The following is a 23,396-nucleotide window of genomic DNA, read 5'->3' on the forward strand; positions in this document are numbered from 1 at the left end:
TATTATTACTATTATCAAAAATCTCAGATTGGGTCATCAGAAAGTAAGAAATCATGGGAGAAATATAAAAGCAGGTTTAATTTCTCTTTTACAGGAAGTTTTCTATTTGTCTAGCTATACTGCTCACAAAAATTAGGGGATATTTTATTGCTGAATATGAATCTATAAAACATCCCCTAAGTTTCATGAGCAGTATATTTAGCTAGCTAGCTAGCTAACTAGCTAATTTTATTCATAATGCTGATAATTGGAGAAAACAAGGTTTAATTATCTGAAAAGGATAATGACTCACTGTTTTAAATTATGAAGGTAAACCATGGTCACTGTAACCAATGGGAGAAAACCATTGCTGTCCTTTACCTACTTGTAAGCTCTATCATGAGGGCTTGAATGCTGTTCTGCCCTCCATGGGCACAGTGCATAGCACATAGTGGGAGCTTCATGCATCCTGGTTAAATAAATGTATGTCTGTTGACTTGCATGTGTATGTTTACAAAATGGAATTAAACTCTATACAACATATTGTTTGTGATTGTTTTACTCTATCTATCTATCTATCTATCTATCTATATATCATAATATGTTTGACCAGTTGCCTAGTGATAGATATTTAATTTTTTTGTTTTGTTGTATTAACAATATTAAAAAACAAAAAGAACCTGTGTGTATGAGAAATAGAGTGAGAAAATGAAACATAAAAAAGGTTGCATTAAAAATAGGAAATAAATTAAGATGGCATAAATGTAGCTGTTGAAGCTATGTTTTAAAATAATATTTAATTAATTATACAGGATTATGGAGAAAATGTAAGTGTTAAGGGCATAATGTGTCATAATATAATTTTGTAAAAAATATACATGTTTATAAATATATTGGGAAGCATCATACAATTTTTTTTTTTTTTTTTTTGTATTTTTCTGAAGCTGGAAACGGGGAGATACAGTCAGACAGACTCCCGCATGCGCCCGACCGGGATCCACCCGGCACGCCCACCAGGGGGCGACGCTCTGCCCCTCCGGGGCGTCGCTCTGTTGTGACCAGAGCCACTCCAGCGCCTGGGGCAGAGGCTAAGGAGCCATCCCCAGCGCCCGGGCCATCTTTGCTCCAATGGAGCCTCGGCTGCGGGAGGGGAAGAGAGAGACAGAGAGGAAGGAGAGGGGGAGGAGTGGAGAAGCTGATGGGCGCCTCTCCTGTGTGCCCTGGCCGGCATCATACAATTTTAACAGTGGTTGTCTCTGGGTGAGGAGGTGGAATTCTAAATACAGTTTTTCTAAATTTTCTGTAATGAGTATATTTAAATTAGAAAAGTAATCACTGTTTTTAAAAGAAAACAAAGTAGATATATTTCTCCCTTGTAGAAAATGTAAAGATATCTTCTGTATGCAATAGTTATATCATTAAAAAGATCTTGGTAATGTGAATTTTTATAAATAAAATTATATTTATATAAAAGGAGACAAACATGTCATTCCTTATTCTAAAAGTATACTTTTACCAAATCATCTATATTGAAGTAATCAACTTCTAGAGACCTTAAAAACTGAATCAGAGAACATTGATAAATAGTTCTATGAGCCATCACCTTTGATAGCAGGGGATGGGGTAGGAGTAGCATAGTTTGAGCACAGAATGGGGAGTCTATATAAGGACTCACTAGAAAGTGCTCCTCCAGGACAGGGCACAGAGTCCTAGGTCATTATTCAGGATCTTCTAAACTAAGAATCAAACATTCAAATGTGTCTCCTCTAGTTTCACACCCTCCTGCCTGTCAGTCGCCTACTCTCTCTCTCACTGGCTGCCTAGATGACATTGTTTTGTTTAGAACAGGTGTCAGTGAACAACGGCTGTTTTTAGATTTTTTTTAAAAAAAATTTATATATATTGATTTTAGAGATACTGGAAGGGGGAGAAAGAGAGAGAGAGAGAGAGAGAGGGAGAGAGAGAAAAACATTAATCTGTTCCTGTATGTGCTCTGACTGGGGATCGAACCGGCACCCTCTGTGCTTTGGGTTGATGCTCTAACCAACTGAGCTTTCCGGCCAGGGCTAATTTTTAGATTTTTAAATGGTTGACAAAAAAAATAAATAAGTAGTATTTTATGATATGTGAAAATCAGCATTGAATATGATATGTGAAAATATATGAGATTTTAATATTAGTGTCCATTGATACAGTTTTACTGGAACACAGCCATGAGCATTCACTTACTGAAGGTGGCTGATTTGTGTTAGAATGAGAGTTGAGAAATTGCAACAGGTATTTCATGACCTGCAGAGCCTAAAACATTTACCGTTTGGCTCTCTACAAAAGCCTTTGTATCCTTGGCTACCACCTCCCTAAAGTAGCTCACAGACACCATTTTCATTGCTCATCACAATGTACATCTCATGGAAGACATTTCAGGTCATCTGTTTGCTCATTTCTCTTCAGCTGCCTTTATGAGTATAAATTGATGGTGGAATAGACATGCAACAAAGTTTTGTTTTGCTCTCCACAAAGCACTAGTGTCTGCCTTGGATGAAAGACTGAATATTATTAAAATCTTGTACTTTATGTTACTCTTTGCTTGTTTCATTTACATAATATTAGTTTTTATTTCCATCTGAGATTACTGAAACAAGCGATTTGTCCATTCTGCTTCCCAGTTTTATTTTTTCTGTCCACCTACATATACGGGTGGATAGAACACTCGCCCCCTTAAGAGTCTTCCAAAGTTACATTTTCTCTACTGTAGGAGAAAATGGCTCTCCTAAGGAATGCCTTATATTTTAATAGAGAGGTCATTCTATCACCTTGTAATGAGGTGACAACTTTGGGGCATGTAATGTGTAAATGGCCTGGTGCAAAGTGTCCTTTGAAAGCACAGGCCTCAAGTAAAAAAAAATTTTTTTCTCAGTTATAAAGGCTTTTTATCCAGTTATCCTCTGTGGGGTGTGTGTGTGTAGGGGAACTAAAATGTTATCAACAAATATAAATGTAGTGTCTGCTAAATTACTGGATATTTAGTAATTGTCCCCCCAAACTCATGTTCATAACAAAGTGCTTCCCATTGCTAATCAGCAGTGGGTGTTTAAAAGCTCTTACTTATGACACATTCCTAACTCCTGATCCTAAAAAATAGAGAACACGTCTGCCTCTTCATTCACATAGCAGAGCTTTGGGTATCTGAAAACCAAATCTCCCCCCTAAGCAAATGGTTTTTAATTTTCTCCTGTAATATTTTAAGCAAACCTTGAATGGCCTGGCCATTCTCTTTCACAAATGTAAGAAGGATTATAAATACAATTCAGTGGACTCTGCCTATCATCGGTCTACTCTCCGGGAAGTTTCTCCGACCAGTTTCTGCCATTATGCTTTCCCTTCTCAGTTCAGGATCTGCCTCAGCTCTGGCATCAAAGCTGTTAGGAAATAGCTGTGGATATGTTGGAAGGGAACAGATTAGAAGCAAGTGGTGTGTTGACAACCCAGTGATAAACTATTGTTTCACATGCGGTATGACAAACATAAATTCTTGAATTAATTAAGTAGCAGAAATATGGTTTGTTTATATATAAAAATATAAACCATGTAAAAAATCCCTGGGGATTTAACTATCAATCATAACAAGGTCCAACATTAAAATGTAGTTGACAAGGGGAGAAAACAAAGCCATTAAAATCTTGCTGTGGCGGACTTAACGTAGGGGTTGGCGCCGGCTTCTAGCACGACCGCCGCTGGCTTATGCCGAGTGCGTCCAGCTCTCCGTCTCCGCGGCCTCTCGGCTTTGGTGCGCCGCGGCGGCCCATGGGGAGAGTCGGCCTGGGGGACCGGCTTTAAACTGAAAAGATGTCCCTGTATGATGACCTAGGAGTGGAGACCAGTGACTCAAAAACAGAAGGTTGGTCCAAAAACTTTAAAATTCTTCAGTCTCAGCTGCAGGTGAAGAAGGCAGCTCTCACTCAAGCAAAGAGCCAGAGAACAAAACAAAGTACAGTCCTTGCCCCAGTCATAGACCTAAAGCGAGGAGGCTCTTCAGATGACCGGCATATTGTGGACACCCCACCTCATGTAGCAGCTGGCCTAAAGGATCCGGTACCCAGTGGATTTTCTGCAGGAGAAGTTTTGATTCCCTTAGCTGATGAATATGACCCTATGTTTCCTAATGATTATGAGAAAGTGGTGAAGCGCCAAAGGGAGGAACGACAAAGACAACCGGAGCTGGAAAGACAGAAAGAAATAGAAGAGAGAGAAAAGAGGCCTAAAGATAGACATGAAGCTAGTGGGTTTTCACGGTGACCAGATCCAGATTCTGATGAAGATGAGGATTATGAGCGAGAGAGGAGAAAAAGGAGTATGGGAGGAGCTGCCATCGCACCACCCACTTCTCTTGTAGAGAAAGACAAAGTGTTACCCCGAGAATTTCCTTATGAAGAAGATTCAAGACCTCGCTTGAATGATGATTCCAAAGCTGCCATCCCTCCCCCTGTTTATGAAGAACAGGACAGGCCCAGATCTCCAACAGGCCCTGGCAACTCCTTCCTCGCCAGCATGGGTGGCACAGTAGCACATAAAATCATGCAGAAGTCCGGCTTCCGGGAAGGCCAGGGCCTTGGGAAGCACGAGCAGGGGCTGAGCACAGCGCTGTCGGTGGAGAAGACGAGCAAGCAAGGAGGCAAGATCATTGTGGGCGAAGCCATAGAGAAAGAAGCAGCCAAGAAGTCAGATTCAAATCCACTAACTGAAATACTTAAGTGTCCTACTAAAGTGGTCCTACTAAGGAACATGGTTGGTGCAGGAGAGGTAGATGAAGACTTGGAAGTTGAAACCAAGGAAGAGTGTGAAAAATACGGCAAAGTTGGAAAATGTGTGCTATTTGAAATTCCTGGTGCCCCTGATGATGAAGCAGTGCGAATATTTTTAGAATTTGAGAGGGTTGAATCAGCAATTAAAGCTGTCGTTGATCTGAACGGGAGGTATTTTGGTGGACGGGTGGTGAAAGCATGTTTCTACAATTTGGATAAATTCAGGGTCTTGGATTTGGCTGAGCAGGTTTGAGTTTCGGCACTAGTGCACGAGCTGCACACGGCACGCTGAGCCGAGAAGGTGATACCAGCCTGCAGGCTGCTGGGCACAGACTCTGGAAGGACTGCTAAGATACATGTCGATTAATCCCTTTTTTATTTTGTGTTTTTTTTAATATAGTATAAAAATCCTTTAAAAAAAAAATCTTGCTGTGGCCTGACCTGTGGTGGCACAGTGGATAAAGCGTCGACCTGGAAATGCTGAGATCACCGGTTCGAAACCCTGGGCTTGCCTGGTCAAGGCACATATGGGAGTTGATGCTTCCTGCTCCTCCCCCCCTTCTCTCTCTATCTCTCTCCTCTCTCTCCCTCTCTCTCTCCTTTCTAAAATGAATAAATAAATAAATAAAAAATCTTGCTGTGGTTGTAAACCAAGGGAAATCCTGTCCTCACATTTTACAGTGTTTATTCCACAGAATAATATATCAAATATGGGTATCACATTTTGAGTGTAACATTGAGAAGTTACACATTGCTCAGTATGTTGCATGGCGGAAATAATTCCTACCAGGAAATAGTGAGAGATCGATCATTATGTATGGACAAGATAAAGCTAAGAGGAGCCTGTAAATGATCTTCAAATATTTGGAAGACTGTTACAAAAAGGAGTAGATCCAGTTTGGGTGGAGGTACCCACAGCAGAGTTAGTCAAGGTGTTGAATGCTATCCCCCATGCCGCTCACTAGCGAGAGGATTTGGGACCATTTACTCAGGCCTCTGTGGCACACCGTATTGTCCAATATGGCTGCAAGACATTTCTGGTCCCACTTGCTCTTCGACTCGATCAAGAGAGAGTCTCTGACCCTGTCTTGTGAAGCTGGGTAGACCTGTGTGACTCTGCTGACTAACAGAGTACAGTGGAAGTGAAGTTATGTGATGGCCAAGGCTAAGTTGTAAAAGGCCATTTCTGCCTGGCTCCCTCTTGGGGCATGAGCCTGTGGAGCCCTGAGCCAGCATGTAAGGAGCCTGGAGACGCCCACGCGGCCATGCTGCAGTCCATCTGGAGGCAGAGGTGTGTCAGGTGCTGCAGGGACTGTCTGACCACAACTATGAGAGAGGTCCCAAGAGAGAACCTCTGGGTCCGTGAGAGATAATGGAAGAATGAAGCACTGGTATTACAGCACTTCATTATAGGGCAACAGGGCCTCTGGAACATCCTCTGAGATTCATGTGAAAAGGGACTGTGGTCCTGAGCCACAGCGAGGAGTTATGACAGTTAAGTGGGACCCTTCATGTCATGGTTTTATATTCTCACTGACTGCCATTATCATCACTGTTTCACAGGTACCAGAGGTCACAAGGAGCAAATTTTGACTTATCCTCAAAGGGTTATTTTGACAAAGAATTGTTCAACAGGACACAAGCCACTTCAAAAAGTCATATGTGCTTCCAGAACTGTAGATATTCAGACTGGATATGTAGGTGTCACAAGTGTCCCTCAAACAATACTTGCAATGGATAAGAGACTCATAAGCAGATGGACCCTATGACCCTGCATATAACTTGTTTTACTATGATCTTGAAACTGCTCTTTCTTTAGGCATGCATTGCATATAATCAGCCTTGTTATACTGTATGTGCATCTCTGTGAACATCTTAGATCCCCTTTTTTTACAATGCTCCAAGACATTTAAAACAAACACAAAATACTCTATTAAGGTTTACAAAAATAGTAACCTTAGGGAGTCCAAAGAAAGTTCATGCATATATATTTAAAATATATAAAAAATAACTTAAAGCAAGATTTGTTACAGACCTTCATCCATCTTGTAATCTATGTGAAGAGTTTTACACAACTTAATCTTTACATGTTACTACAAAACAAATCAGATCAATGTATTCTTGGGCACCTTATAGCACTGTACCTTGACACATGTTCTATAGCATCCTGGAATAAAACCAACTTTATTTCTTTGGGATGTGTAAGGTTGTAATCATCAAGATAGTCCTGTAGAACACTTGTGATTTTCTCCATATCAGGCATGTCATCATAAATCCGATCACTCTTATCTGCTCCAAACTGTAAGATGATTTATGGGAGAAAAGATGGGTGGAATCAATTCTGATACAGAAATCTAAGACCCTAGGAGGGAACATTATTTTATCTATGCTGCTATTTAACCATTTGCTTACATATATGCTAGGAGGGCTTTCAAAACAAGGGAAGTGGGGGTAATGAAACTAAGATTTTGGTGGCTAAATCAAAGTCCATTTCATTGAACTTCTTCAAGTGGTATACTGGAATTTCAGCTTTGTGTGCAAGAAAATCCACACAGAAGCTCAGAAATAGGTTTGATTTTTTTTAATTTTTTTTTTTTTTTTAGATTTTATTTATTGATTTTTGGATAGAGGAGGGAGAGAGAGAGAAGGAGAGTGAGCAAGATGGGGGAGAAGCAGGAAGTATCTACAAGTAATAGTTGCTTCCTGTATGTGCCTTGACCAGGCAAGCCCAGGGATTTGAACCAGCAACCTCAGTGTACCATGTTGACGCTTTATCCACTGAGCCACCACAGGTCAGCAGAAATAGGTTTTAAATTTTTCTTACTATACCTCACTCTGGTTTTATAATTTTGCTCTTAGGCTGTTGACATCAGAAAAACTAAATGGGTTGCAAAGTCTGCATGGCAGACTGTCATGGCTATGAAAATTATGCCAGAACTATATGCAGTTTTTACACAGCAATCTTCTAATTAAATAAATCATTGTGGATGAAATGCCACATAAACTACCGGGAACTGGGGCCTCAGTCGGACCTATTGATGATGTCTTTTCTTTGCTCTAGCAACTGCCCTGGGCATTTTCATTTGTAAACTGACTAAAACGCAGGTAGGTAATGCAAGAAGAGTCCAACTGTTCTTTTCCTTTGCTTTATTCCCCCATTTGATAATAATGTCACTGGCAACACAAGGGAAATTTTGCAGTTAATCAGACCCACTCTGAAATGAGGAGGGCAGCACTGCTAATTCACGAGATTCCATTACGGGAGGCCTGTGAGCAGAGGCCGCGCATGCAGTATAATGAGGGGGAGTCCAGTCCTGAGTTAGAACAGACCTCACAAACTGAACACCTGATGGATCTCTGATTCAAACTGTTATCAAAATGAATGTAACTAGATAAGGAGTCAGTAAACATTTCGGCTTTGGAAGCCATATAGTTATTGTTACTACTACTCCACTCTGCTTTGTAATGAGAAAGTAACTTCATAAATAGTACACAGTCAGATGGAATTGTGTGGCTGTGCTCCTACAGAACTTTATTTACAAAAATGCACAGAGAACAGATTTGGCCTAGAGGCCATAGTGTGCTGACTGCTTGTCTAGCTCTTTAATCTTCACAGGTGCAAAGTGCTTGTTGAATGTGAATCTAAACTTTATAATCTTCAAATTATAAAGTTTATAATTGTAATAATCATATAATTATTATCTTCAAATGTAGTCAAGTCATTAGAGCATACTTGCCTTAATGAAATCGCCAAATATGATAGGCTTCTTCAAAAAATATTCTAGGCCAATTGCAATTCCAAAATGTTTGTCTAATCAAAATATAAAATCAATTTTAATATGATAAGATTGAATGCATTATTTTAATATAAGTATACAGAATAATATTAGTTATTACTTTACTTAGAAGTCTTAATTAGTATAAACAAACAGAGAAAGTCATGTTTAATACTGTACCACTTTAGTTTGGTTGATAATCTCTCAAATTTAAGATTAAGCATATTTCATATTTATAAGCATTTTATTAAATAATAGATATTGAGTGCAGATTAATAAAAAATATTTTAGAAATACCCAGGCTTCTTATCAGAACAATGCTGTTTCTCCTACATCCTCTCCTCTACTTAAAAATCTATAATGGATTTAAAATATTAACCCTTCTTAAATTTCAATACAATGAATTTTATAAAATTTCATATATTTTATATATTTGAGTCATCAAAAAAAACCCTTTTACTTAGGAATGACTGAAATTCACTTTGTTTTACCTTATTTCAGCTCACTTTAATTTTTCTTTATAGAAACCAAATAGCTTTTTTACTAAAAAATAAAGCAGTTAAATAAAGATTGATATTTACTGGACATTTCTGTCAAAATAGCATGGAAATAGTGCTTATCTTCATTATTAATCAGGCGATCATGGAAGACTCTTTGACATTCATGGCAAAAGAGTCTAAATATCTGCATTTCTTCTCTTATTGCTCCTGGATCACACTGGAGGATACCTGTTTTTAAGAAAAGTAAAGAAGAGAAACTGCACTTGTGAATACATAGTATTAGTTTTATGAACTAGAAGATCCTTAGGTTCAACTTTGTCTCCACACTATCAGAATTGAATGCTTTCCCAGTGAATACACACATACAATGATAATGACTTCACTGTTTGAAAGAGAAACTGAGACACAGGACCTGGCAACATTTTTTTTCTTGTTTTGTGATGTTTCTTTAACTGAGCACGTGAAGTGGCCAGACTTCACAGTGTAAGCAATGTTGATCTGATTACTACATTCAGTTTTAGTACATCAAGTGGGGCTTGCCATCTTTTATATATAATTCATCTAGCAACTCTTCCTCCCCTGACCTTTATACTGTTTTCAAAGCATCAATTTCCTCTCTTATTCTTCCCCATTTATCAAATACCCCTGGGCCCTTCTGGCTTCTGCTTAAATTATTATGAGTACTCTTTGTATTAATATAAATTGTAATCACGGACATGGTTCTAATAATTTCAAGTTACAATGAAAGCAAAGAAGTATAGAAGTCCAGAAAGTGTTCATTCTCCATAGGGGCCCTTCACAGGGGCTCCCCACAGTGTGCAGAGGGGCTGGGGAATCTCTACCATGCACACTGGTACACACAGCTGATGGAAGGCACCATATAGCATAGTTCAGCATAGTTAGTTCTATTCATGCTGCTTTGGGACAACAGGGGATTTCTATAGATGTTTTTTGTTTGTTTGTTTTTTGCTGCTCACTTTGTATGTGTGCCATGTGTATGTGTGTGTGTGATATTTTTCTTGAAATGGTTAAAGATTTTATTAATTTCAGCGAATAATTGATAAAATAAGGGCATTTCCAAGACATTTTGAAAAATAGGAGGACAGGGGGAAAGATATTCAAAATTAGGATTTCCTGGATATTTCATGATGTATCATATTTGGAGACAAAATACATCCTGAATTTTGAGGCTTAAAAATAATCTAAAGAGTAGGAATAGAAAAGACAACGGGGAAGGATGATAAATAAATGACTAAATCAGACAATGTCTGAGGACCAGGAAGTGAGTCCAAAGTTATTTCCTAAAGAAACAAAGTGATGCTCCAGTGTTTTGTAGGAAAAATTGGTTCATCGAGAGTAGGCTGCTCAGAGAGGAAGGTGACACTCTAGTGGAAGAGGAATACGAGTTATTAAGTCATCCTGCGGCAAGGATGGTATGCTAGCTTCCAGAGTCCTGGGCTCTTGAAAAAGGAGGAAGATTACAAGGCAGGGAAAGAAAAAGAGTAGCAGAGTCATCAGAATGAGAGTGGTCAAGATAAGGGAAAGCTGAGCAATAGGGAGGGCCAGACAGGTGGTCAGGGTTCTTAAAAGCCAAGCCTCAGCTCCTACCACCAGCCAGTATCTCTGAGTTCATTCCCTCCCTTTTTAGTATACAACAGATCTCATCTGTGTTTGGTAATGAATTAGATTTTGATGAGGACAGAAAAGGGAGCAGGATTTCAGAGAGCCCAGTCACTGCTTTACATGGAAGGTCTCGACAGTCTTCACTTATGCTACTTCATAAATATTTAAAACATACTTATATTCTTGAATTTGTTTGCATCTTTGTTGAGAATAAAATATTGACTGACGTAGAAACAAGAGAAAGGGACAGGGAGTCAGCACTGGGTGGGAACAGAGATCACTGGGCAACTAAGCGTCCATGTCCTTGTGTACAAAAAAGGTGAGGGTTTGGTCTAGGTGTGTGAAAGATTTCTTTTAGTTCTGACACTCTGTGGCAGGGGTTGGGAACCTTTTTTGCTGAGAGAGCCATGAATGCCACATATTTGAAAATGTAATTCCATGAGAGCCATACAACGACCCGTGTACGTTACGCATTATCCAATAAAAATTTGGTGTTGTCCCAGAGGACAGCTGTGATTGGCTCCAGCCACCCGCAACCATGAACATGAGCGGTAGGAAATGAATGGATTATAATACATGAGAATGTTTTATATTTTTAATGTTATTATTTTTTTATTAAAGATTTGTCTGCAAGCCAGATGCAGCCATCAAAGAGCCACATCTGGCTCGTGAGCCATAGGTTCCCCACCCCTGCTCTATAGCATTCATTCATTCATTCATTCACTCATTCATTCATTCATTCAGTGCCAGGCATGGATGAACTGAACAAACAGCCCTCATGGGGCTGGCATTCTGTTGGGGGAGACAGACACGAACACGTAAGCAGAGAAATATCGTGGCTATGATTTCAGGTAGTAAGTGCTACGAAGGGATGGAGAGGGGAAGAGGAGCAGGTGACATTAGCGCAGGGAAAGTGAGTCATTTGGATATCTGAGGTAAGAACACTACAAGGGAAGTAGAGGCCCCTGGGCAGCCCTATTTCAGGAGCAGCAAGGACATAGCAGCAGCCGGGAGGGGACTCGTAGGCAATGAAGGCAGAGGCTGCTGGATCTAGGTCTAACACAGCCTCCCTCCCATGGCAGCTGGCAAGGAGGCAGCCTCGGGAGTCTGACCAGGGCAGACCTCTGACTGCAGTGTTGGGCAGTGCTGGGTTGAAGGTGGGGTAAGTGGGCAGACTGGAAGCAGGAGACCAGAGTCATACAGCAGTCTCTTATTGTTAGAAATCCTAGTGACACAGGATGGTATTTTGGGCTAGAGTGGTAGTGGATGGGGTGTAAGCAATGGTTAGATTTGGGATATATTCTGAAGGTTAAGCCACTGGGGATGTTGATGAAATGGATAGGAATCATCAAGGAATGAGAATGATCAAGGACGCTCAAGGCTCATGGCCAGAGCAACTAATGGTAGTCCCCTTATCTGGGTTGGGGAACACATGGCTGGAAGGAGACATAAAGCAAGGATTTAGGCATGTCAAGTGTAAGAATTCCAACTGGATATCTAAGTAAGGTCACTGAGAAGGGAGCTGGATATACAAATCAGGCGTTTAGAGGAGAGGGGAAGCTGGAGGCAGACATTCAATATCATCTCTGAATAGATGCATTTAACACTACAGAATTGGCTGTGATTACCTAGGCAGTATGTGTAGACAGAAAAAAGGACTGAGGAAGAGCTCTGAACATCTCAGTATTTTGAGGTAGGGAAGAAGGGGGACAGCTATCAAAGGTGACTGAGCAGCTGCAGCCAGTGAGAGAGGAGGGAACCCAGGAGAGTGTGTGCCCAGCAGCTCAGAGGAAGAAGGGTTTCAAGAGAGAGTGTGGGGAGTTGTGCCTAACATTGTGAAGAGGTTAGGGCTCCACCTGAGAAGTGACTGATGGATTTGGCAAGATAGAGCGGTGGGGAAGAGTAGCTCATTGCAGTGTCGAGTATAAGAGCTTAACTGGAATACACTAACGGGCAGAAGTGGAGGAAGTAAGGAGCCCTGAGGTGAGAGCACTCACTCTTTAAGGGTCTTCTTAGGAAGAACAAAGAAAATGTGGAGGTAGCAGCAGGGGTAAGGTGCCTAAGGAGAATCACAGATTGAGACGGAGGTATTGTGGCAGGTTTTTATGCTGTTATTCAATAGAAGAGGCAACACTGGTGACGCAGAAGAAAAACGTGAATTATAAGAACAGAATTCTTGACTAGGCAGGAGGGGCTGGGATTCAGTGCCAGAGGGGCTGCTGAGAAGAGCAGGGTCATCTCAGCCACCACCACCACAGGAGGGAAGGTGGATGCAGGCTGTCTGAGGTATTTGTAAGATGAAGCCGCTCTGGTGTGATTGCTTTTATTTTGTTGGTGAAATAAGAAGACAGGTCACTGCTGAAAGGGAGAAACAGGAGGGGTGTGGGTAATTTGAGAAGAGTGTGAAGTCAACAGCCAGGGTGGGTGTTGGTAGATGACTTGAACAGGGAGTTGTAATGGGATTTCTAGCAAGTCACAGACATCTGTGTACATATGATTCTACTGAGAGATTTGGAGTGAGTAGAAAGGGAAGTAGGGTGCAGGTCAGAGGATGTGGGGTCCATCATTACCTTGCACACATTTGGATAAATCCCTTAAGTTAAAGACATAATGGGATTTGGCTGGTGTTGGCAGAAGATCAACACTCATTCTGTTATAAATCTCAACTGAGGCTTCAACAATGCTGGACGCAGTTTGCTTGACAGCTGGTGTGAAGTCGTTCAGGAAGCCATTTAAGATGGCCTGGAATTGGAAACATAAAGAAAGGTAGAATGTTTTTTTTTTTCCCACTGAAAATTTATATTTCAAATGTTCCAGATCTGATGACGCTTTTTCTAATAATAACTAGGGAAGCTGAATTCTAATGCAAGGACATCTGGGTGTTAAAACTGTTCCGCTCATTTCAGAATGTATTGTCAAGAATGAGCTTACTCCTGTCTTCTATGATTGTCCGGTGATGCCTGGGCAGCATTCACAGCTGACCAGTGACCTTCCCATAGCTGACTCTCAGGTAACACACATGGCTGCTCCCTGGCGGGAGGCTCTTCATGCAGTCAGTGCCCAGACTCCTCTGGAAGTAAACTGACATTCTCTCTGATTTTTGTTGACAAGTGACCAACAATTCCACAGACTTTCTTCTTTGTGTATATTTAAAGTGCAAATTACTCGTAACTAGGGATCCCCTACTCTTCTGTTTCCCCATCTCAGTGTGTGACCCCACTCTCTGCTCAGGCCAGAACTGGGAAGTCTCTTTTGACATCTTCCATTTTCTGTCCCACAATCAGTTTTTGAATACATTAGTTGAATCTGTCTCTTTCCCTTGACATTACCCCGTTCCAGCCCTGACACTTTTTCATCTGGGCTTCTTCACTAACTCCTTCTCCCTCTGACCTCTTCTTGTCTCCCTTTAGCTACCTTTAATTATGCAAATTACTGCAAATGAGGTGCTTGTGTGTGGGGGCACACACACACACACACACACACACTGTCAGTCAGTCCATGCTCAGCCCTTGCTCACTTGCTCATCTTCCCCTCATTGCTGACTTCTGCATCCCAGCCACACTGGCCTTACCACCCATGCCCTTTCCTTTCTCAGGGTCTCTGCACACACTTACCCCTCCCACCCGCTCCTGGCTGTCTGAGAAGGACTTTTTCATCCTTTGTGTGTTAGGTTACATGCCATTTCTTCAGAGATCCCGGTCAGGGTACATGCAAAAGTCTGACTCACTATTTCCTCCTCTCACCTACATAAAATAATTTCCCATGGATGTAAGCTATTTCAATAAAAGAACCCAAAACAAACCACCAGTTTTTTCCACAGACTCACACAGATGCACATTCAGGCTCTGCTCCTTTCTCACCTCTAAGGGGCCCCAATGGCATGAGAGGCTGATGCTGCAAATGCAGAGGCTCACTTGTGCCTGTGCCACTGGCCCTCCTTGGATCCTAAGTGATTACTACCAATGTCAGCTTCTGCAGACCAGTCACCCACCTGTCTCATCCTACCTGCATGCTGACCTTCTACCTGCATTCAATGCCCATGTACCTTCTGTCCCCTGGATCTGTTCCTCCCTGCCCATTCCCATCGTCCAGGACTGAGCTCACAGCCTATCCCTCTGAGCAGTCTTTGCTGGCTGGTCATGGCATGTTTGCTCTACTGCTTTGTAGAGCATGAACATGCTGCTTCCTGCTTTGTTTTGTTTTTCCCCCTTATCATTCTAGTCAAAATAATGCTTTCCATTTATGGAACACTTCAGCTGAGCACTTACAAGGGCAGGCACAATTCTTCGTCCCATTTAAAGATAAGGAAGTGGCTCTCAGGAAGGTTGTATAGGTGGGAGAAATATGGGCGGCTGTTTCTGTTAGAGGCAGTGGTGGCCCTGGTAGTGATAACTTCTGAGTTGTGTTGAGCTTGGGCTTGCAGGGGGTACTGGGAGTTGCGTCTGGTGGGCACGCGGACACATGGACCTGGCAGTCAGGCAGGAGGTGGGCACAGGGGTGAGGGCTAAGCAGTGGATGAGACCTGCTGAGAACTGTATGTCAATGGTCCAGGGTATAGACTTTTTTCAAGGCAGGGGCTGTGTTTTGACAGTCTGCATTCCTAAAACTATCTCCTAGACCACAAACACAGAAGACGGCGATGTGCATGGTGTCAGCTATGGCCCAGAGGCCCTGAGTTGAGCTGGTGTCTGCTCAGGAATGGGATAGATGGGCTCTCCAGAAACACAGACTGTTTTGATCATGGGGGTTTAGGAACAAATATACTGCTTACAAAAATTAGGGGATATTTCAAAATGAATATGAAGCTATAAAATATCTCCTAATTTTTGTGAGCAGTATATGTTTTCTTTTTCCTCTTGCGTAAGTTGAAATCCGCACTCACCTGAAAAATCTGCTTCAGACTGTGCTCCGAGGGCATGGGGAGACAGAGCATGCTGAAATGTCGGATGAAGCGCGGGGTCACGGGGTTGCGGCCACCACCTGGAGGCGCGCACGCTGATACAATCGTTACATCCTGTTGGCGAGAAATCCATCTGGGTCACCCAGCAAAGGAAGATAAGACCTGTTCATCCCAATGGCAGGACTCAGGACCAACAATTTTTGAGGACTTACCCTTTGCCAGCATTGAGCTGAGTTTTCCTACACATTATCTGACTTGACCTTCACAATAACCTGGAGATAAAGCTTGTAACCCTCATGTTTTAGATTAAAAAAAAATGAAGGCCCTAGATAGTTAAGTCGCTCAAGGTCACTCGGCTAACTCATCTGCCTTATATAAATACTCCTAAGTAAAATTTTAATCTTAAAAAAATTATAAGAATTTTTATCTTAAGCTGAAATATAGTCATTCAACAACTACTAAGTATAATCAATTCTCACTATTTGTCGTAGTTGTGTTCTATAAAGGTGCCAAGAACACTGAGTTAACTAACACACACTGAATAATTGCTTCTAGGGGAAGTACACGGTGAGGTTCCTTCAAGCTTCTGCTCACATTTTCACCAACAGATCAACACACGCTATGGCAGCTGCCTCTGGTCTCGCCTCTTCTCCAGCCCACCCCTACCCTGCAGTCAGAGATCTTTCTGTAACACTTCCTTCAGAGGCTCCCCATCATGTAGAGCAGCGTTTTTCAACTGTTGGTTCGTGCTCCCTTTCCTTGTTTTGCCATCTTATACATCCTCTGCCTAAAAAACCCTGTTCTGTCCGCACTTCCTCTGGAAAAGCTTCTCTTGTCCTCAGCCCGGCCCCCATCCTGGCCTTCCTCCTGTCTCTCTCATTGGTTACCCTGCCTTATACATACATGTCCATCTACTCTCCAAAAATGAGCCCTCTGAGAGGTGGGGGCTGTCCCACTTGTCCACGAATCTCCGGAGTCAAGCGTGAGAAGAACTCCTGAGTCAAGCATGGACTGATGAACTGACTTACACATAAGAAACACTGACACTGTAGATTATGGCCTAAATTGTGTCTTTCTCTCCTCTCCCCTGACCCTAACGCCCAGTATCTTAGAATGTGACTGTATTTGGAGATGTGGTCTTTAAAGAGGTAATTAATTTAAAATGAGGTCATGAGGGTGAGCCTAATCCAATATGACTAGTGTCCTTACAAGAAGACATCTGCACACAGATGGGTACTGAGGGAAGATTATGAGGGGACATAGGGAGAGGACAGCCATCTGTAAACCAAAGAGAGAGGAGCAGAACAAACCAACCCTGATGACATCTTGATCTTGAACTTCCAGCCTCCAAAATTGCAAGGAAATATTTTTCTCTTGTTTGAGTTAATTTTTTATGGCAACCTGAGCAAACTAATACACCAGCGATTTTCAACTGGTGTGCCGCAAGAATTTTTAAACTATGCAATACCTGACTGCTTAGTCAGGAGCTCAGACTTTTTTCTCCTTAGATTGTCAAATACAAAGATGACAACAGCCAACACAACAATAGCCATCTTGTGTGAACATCGTGTCTTGAACCATAAATGTATAATAGGTCATATAATAGAGTTGCCTCTTATCGGTCACATCACATAATAAGGTTGAATGTGATTGGTTAATTCTTGGTAACAGAAATGCTTATATACAAGTATAGGCACCTGATTTTTAAAAAAGTCATTTTGGAGCAAAAAAGGTAGGTAATTACTATTATTATTATTGTTTGTAAAATCAATCAAAATTATACTGATTTTTTTGTCATATTGGCAAAAAATATTTTTTTTTGGTATGCCACAGAATTTTAGTAAGTAGTTTATATGTGGCATTGAGATGAAAAAAGTTGAAAATCTCTGTAAGACACTGTATTTCTTTTCTGTTTAAATGTAAACATACAAAGTAATTTAAAACCTAAAGTAACCTGTATGTCTTTCCAAAAGAGTTTGTTTCTGTCATAAAATCCACCAAAATCTTGATACTGCCGAAGTAATTCAATGGGAGGCTGAGAGCCATAGCGATCCAGTCTGGGCATATTTAAATCGTCAACAAAAATCACAACACGTTTGTTTGCTGGTGCTCCTGGGGAATTAAAATGAATTTAAGAATTATTATTTGCCTTTGCAAAATGTAAACCTAAGTTGAGGTAAGGCTTTGGGCTTGATGAACATCCTGTAGGTCATAATGAGCTCAGTTCCCTCAGGAGAGAGGAGGGCCCTACAGAGAGACCTCCACCTGGCTCCGTCCAGGCCTCTGCAGGGGATGTGGACCTGGCCCTGATGTCCACATTGTCACAGGGTCCCTCACTCTCGCTTTCACAGGTGCACAGTGATGCCAACTCTCCAGTTAGTCTTGACCTTCGCAATCCCAGTCACTCCCAGTACCTTCATCAATTATGTGGCCTGAGCACAGGGTGAGGAAGGTCATTTCCTTTTCACAGTAGAAAGAAGAACTCTAAAAGCCTCTTCATATACATGCCATCTCATCACCCCCTACAGGGGAAATAGGACTAGATGTTCAAAAACATCTGATCACATCAAAGTGAAATCTGGTAGAGTGGAGCTGGACAATGCCATATCTAACTTAAAAAAAAATATATATATATATGCACACTTTTCAGAAAAAAAAGAGCAATAACAGAAAAGAGAACAACATAAGCAAGGAGGTGCCTCAACTCACGCTGGCATCCAGCACTTAACAATTCAAGGCAACTGAGCCAAATCCAGTGTTCCACTCCGTCCTTTAGTCCCTGGAAGCCAAGAAGCAGGACAGGAGGTAGGGAGGGGTTCTAAGAGAATCATTCACAAAGATTTGGGTTTTGAAAGCAGAGCATGAGTAGAGAGGAGTGAGCCATGAGAGGCAGAGACTGAAGATGTCAACTGAAGATGAAAACAGTAGTAAACTACTTGCTTGTTAACAGTAAGCTATCTAGACATATATATGGCACAGGAAAGAACACCATTAAAGATATCATCTTTACAGTTAGAGTAAGCAAAGAAAATATCCAGTTGTAATTTTATTACATATATGTTTTTGTGACTTATTAACTTAATTTGTGCAAGACAATGAAAACGATAACTCTTACCTAGAATATTTTTTCTTTTCCTTTCCAGTTTTGACTCAATGATCTCTTGTGTTCTTGCAGATGAAGTTTGAGCAGAAAAATTTAGATAAACAGGAACATAGCCAGCTGATTCTTGAATTCTATTTAGCAATCCTTTTGCAATAACAGACTTTAAATTTAAACAAATGTTAATAATTTCACATTAAATATAATATTTTTCAATTGTCTTTATCAGTAATAATTCAGAACAATGAATAAGAAATAGGATAAGTGGAGAGAGGCAAAAACCCGATTGAAATGTCTGTTTTGGCCCTGGCCGGTTGGCTCAGTAAAGTGTTGGCCTGGTGTGTGGATGTCCTGGGTTTGATTCCTGGGTTTGATTCCCGGTCAGGGCACACAGGAGAATCAACCACCTACTTCTCCATCCCTTCCCCTCCCTTCTGCAGACATGGCTAGATTGGTTTGAGCACATTGGCCCTGGGTGTAGAGGATGACTCTGTGGAGCATCCACCTAAGGCACTAAAAATAGCTCAGTTGTGAGCACGGCCCAAGATCGGCAGAGCATCAGCCCCAGACAGTGGTTCCCGGGTAGATCCTGGGGTGCATATGGGAGTCTGTCTCTCTTTCTCTCTCATTTTTCTTGAGTGAGAAGTGGGGAGGCAGAGAGACAGACTCTCACATGCACATTGACCAGGATCCACCCGGCAAGCCCACTATGGGGCGATGCTCTGCCCATCTGGGGCCTGTTGCTCCACTGCTTGGCAACTGAGCTATTTTAGTGCCTGAGGTAAGGCCATGGAGCCATCCTTAGTGCCTAGGGCCAACTTGCTTCAACCAGGTCATGGTTGAGGGAGAGGAAGAGAGAGAGAGAGACAGAGAGGAAGGAGAGGGGGAGGGGTGGAAAAGCAGATGGTCACTTCTCTTGTGTGCCCTGACCAGGAATTAAATCTGGAACATCCACATGCTGAGCCGATGCTCTACCACTGAGCCAACCAGCCAGGGCAGGAGTCTGTTTCTCTATCTCCCCTCCTCTCACTTGGAAAAGAAGAAGAAAAAAGAAAGAAATGTCTGTCTTTCTCTTTCTGGAGATTCCATTTAATTATATTTATTAGAGCCAAAGAAATAGTCTATCAGCTCTATTTCAGCAAAAAGGTATTTTTTAGTTTCAAACCAAAATCCATCTGGGTTACCACTCAAGTCAATTTAATAACAAGAATCGTAGAAGGTCCCAAATTTATTTTAGAATAATTTAGAGAGGACACAGTGAATCTCTGTTTATGCAGACTCCCCTGAAAACCAAGAAGACCAAACAATCTTGAATATACTCTATTTATTCAAGACATTGTTGCTATGTGAGGTAGAAGGAATTGGGCAGGAGGGGATAGACTGGCTTTCTTCATGAGTCTATTGGTGGAACAAACTGCTTGGCCACTTCCCACCCAAACCAGTGCAGTGGCAGCCCCAAGGGTGCAACATAAAAGTTCCCGAACACCAAACATTGGTCCCCTGGCGTACAGAGTATTGAAACCAAAGATTTATTCAGAAACTGGAAAACTTTGGAATAGTCCCAAGGTTGATATAGAGACATTCTTCTTGAAAAAATAATCAAAACTAAAAAGAATTTTTCTTGAGAAATAATGTGTTATTCATGGGGCTTACAATTCTAAGTCTATCACACCTTCATTTTTTGAGAGATCCTCTTGTTTGAGGTTTCCTACCTTGCCAACTCCAGTTGTTCCAGTAAATAACACTGAATGCCTGACCGCCAGTAGTTTTTCCATTAGATACCCAAAGCGCACTGTGTCAGCTGTAGGGACAAGCATTTCAAAAAACGGGACATCTCGGTTGTATTTGAAGGTGGGTATGATTCGTTCCCAGGGGTCCAGCCGTTTGGTGTCAAAGTCCATGTGAATGCTCCACAGATCGCCAGAACTGGGAAGCTAAAGTATAAAGTTAAGCACCACTTTCAGTAGGATTAACACACAGCAATAGGAGTATTTGTGCAGAAACAAAGGCAGTCATAGCATATGGATGGATTTGGGTTTCTTTTTTCTTTGTAGCAAAGTAGTTGTTTCAGTATCATAGTTTAAATTCTTTAAATACAAGCATGCAATGCAATGCATGAAAAAATATGAAATATTAATTATATTAAAACCCCATCTTAGAATTGTAAAGCATTCTCAATTCAATTCAGCATTCAAGGGCTTACTTCTGACAAACACTGTGCTCGGTGCTGGGGTCAAGTGCTGAATGAGACCCAGCCTCTGCCTTCAATGGCTCTGAAATTCACATGGGAAAATGAAAAGACATGACTTAGTACCCATGGAGGAAAAAAGGGTCTAATGGACTTTAGTACATTCACAGAGGAGAGATGGCTCATTTATATAAATATTTGCAAGGTGGTTGAAAATTTAAGAAGGCTTCTAAGAGGTGATGATGCTACAGCTCCAATTTGAAGGACAAGCAGGAGCCAGATGGGCAAAGATGGAATGGGGTGGGGATGGGAAGCAGGAGTCAGGGTTCAGGTTTAGAAAACAGGTCAGGAGGCTGAAGCCAGGGAAGCATCATGCACGCTGGGAACTATTAGAGCACTGCACCTGGCGAGAGATGTCAGGGAACATGGACAGGGGCCAGGTTATGAAAAGCTTTACTTATTAAAGTAGAGCTTGGAGCAAGAGTTCAGTAAAGGACCCTAAGTAAGTGGGTGAGATGATTAGACTGCATTTCAGCAGGTTTATTCTGGTAGCTGAACAGAACAGCAGTGTTTCAGGACCATTTGACAATGACTCAGTGAGAAATCCAGTATGTGTGTACAAATATGTGTGATATTTACCCCTACTATCTGCAATTCACTCTATTTTCTATTCTATTCTATTTTTTTAATTGAGGTATAACATAATATCCTTTGTCATAGCTTAGGAATCCAGTTCAAAGAGTTTTTACATAATGTAAATTTCAATGTAAGCACCCTTGGACTTCAATACAGAACAATGTCCAGCACCTGAGGAAGCTCCTTTCTTCCCCTTCCCTGTTGAGTATCAGCCACACCTGTATTTCATATTCAAGTACTGCCAATAGTTTTAATGGCAGTTATAACTACATTATTCCAAGTCTAGGATCCAATCCAGGATAATGTATTGCATTTAGTTATATTTCTTTAGTCTTTCCATCTGGAAAAGTCCCCCAGCTTTCTTTGTCTTCCATAGCAGACATTTTTGAAGAATATGGCTCAGTTTATTTTATAGACTATTCATCTGTTTAAGTATTCCAGGTATTCTCATCGATAGATTCAGGTTATGCATTTTTGAAAGGAATACCCCAGAAGCAAGGCTGTATCCTTCTCAGTGCACCCTGTCAGGAGACATAGGTTTGTACTAATATCGATGATATTAACTGGATCATTTAGTTAGGTGGCGTCTGCAAGGTTTTTTAGTGCAATGATACTATTTTTTTTCTTTGCAATTAAGCAATGATTTGTAGGAAGTATTTTTAAATTATGTAAATATTTTTTCTTATCAAACTTTCACTCACTAGTTTTAGTATACATTGATAATTCTTGCCTAGACCAATTATTACCATAATAGTTGCAAAGTAATGACTTTCTGCCTCCTCTACAGATTAGTTAGTATTCTACTGTAAGGAAGAGCTCTTCCTTCTTCCCTATTTATTTCTTCATGTACATTTTTTTACTATCAGTATGGACTGACAGATTAATTTTCATTCAAAGGCTTGTAATCCCATATGATCATTGTTTATTTTGATGCTCGGATCTGCCCAGATTTGGCTCCTTCAAACTGGCTTCTGTGTTCTTCTGACATGTTCCCTCATTTAGTATCAGACATAAGATGTTCTATGTACCTTCCCAGCCCCAGCCCTGGAATGAGCTGCATCACTAAGGAGCCTTAGTTCCCCTCCGTGGAGAGCAGTATTTAGAAATCAGCATACTGGGTGTGCTTATCGCTACTGAGGTATCGTTGCTCTAGTTCCTCTCAGCACACAGAACTGGGGAAAATGTGCATGCATGAATACATATGTATAGAATGCACTAATACCACTCTCTCCCATTGTAATCCGCTAAACCGGTGAATTCTCATCTTTCTCTTTCCGTATTTGTAAATCCCTTCCTTAATAGTGAGAAACCCATTTGCCATTACCCTCAATCTATTTCATTTACTCAGTCTGAGCATGTACAGAAAGCAGTTTCAGAATTGCTAAATCATAACACTAGAGAATAAGTTTACTAACTGGAATTCAATATTCATTTATAGTCTAAATTTTTTTTATAGTTTTATACCTTAATTTCTTCATTTGGCCAAGAAAGTACTAAAATATCTAATATAATAAAAGTTATTTATGGTTTAAAAAAGAGAATGATTTTAGAAACTCTTCTTGTGAAGAATTTATATTTGCAATAGAACTAAGGCTTTTAAAGTTTTAGTTCTGAAGTTTAGTTTTAATGACTTAGAGCTAATATGTTAAAATTAAACTTATTTGGCTCTTACCCTGGCATCAGAATTGTCATCAAATTGTGTTCTAATAAAGGTATCAAAAGAATCCCAGTAGTTTTCAGTTAGATTTCCACCCAAGGACCATAAATAACAGAATACAAAAGTCTGACATAGTACCATGTTCAATTTTGTTTGCTCCTGAAAGAACAAAGAGGAAGGATTTTAATATTTTAGGTTAACATAAAAAGAATACTAAATTGCAAAGTCAAAAGAC

The 23,396-nt window shown here is 40.9% G+C and overlaps 1 protein-coding gene and 1 pseudogene across 1 annotated transcript in view; one reads left to right on the forward strand and one right to left on the reverse strand.

Annotated features, from left to right (window-relative positions):
* The window catches only part of DNAH6 (dynein axonemal heavy chain 6), a 300,118-nt gene that overhangs the window by 130,138 nt on the left and 146,584 nt on the right, over window positions 1–23,396 (reverse strand). Inside the window, exons 37-45 of the mRNA XM_066377849.1 lie at window positions 23,177–23,320; window positions 20,393–20,614; window positions 18,696–18,843; window positions 17,535–17,692; window positions 15,563–15,694; window positions 13,251–13,422; window positions 9,139–9,285; window positions 8,519–8,592; window positions 6,926–7,080 (exon numbers count right to left, since the gene is read on the reverse strand). Of these exons, the coding sequence (XP_066233946.1) occupies window positions 6,926–7,080; window positions 8,519–8,592; window positions 9,139–9,285; window positions 13,251–13,422; window positions 15,563–15,694; window positions 17,535–17,692; window positions 18,696–18,843; window positions 20,393–20,614; window positions 23,177–23,320 (1,352 nt within the window). The remainder of the gene's footprint in view (window positions 1–6,925; window positions 7,081–8,518; window positions 8,593–9,138; window positions 9,286–13,250; window positions 13,423–15,562; window positions 15,695–17,534; window positions 17,693–18,695; window positions 18,844–20,392; window positions 20,615–23,176; window positions 23,321–23,396) is intronic.
* LOC136397851 (splicing factor 45 pseudogene) lies at window positions 3,688–5,186 on the forward strand (annotated as a pseudogene).

This window comes from Saccopteryx leptura, chromosome 3 (assembly GCF_036850995.1).
Source record: "Saccopteryx leptura isolate mSacLep1 chromosome 3, mSacLep1_pri_phased_curated, whole genome shotgun sequence".
NCBI classification, from domain to species: Eukaryota; Metazoa; Chordata; class Mammalia; order Chiroptera; family Emballonuridae; genus Saccopteryx; species Saccopteryx leptura.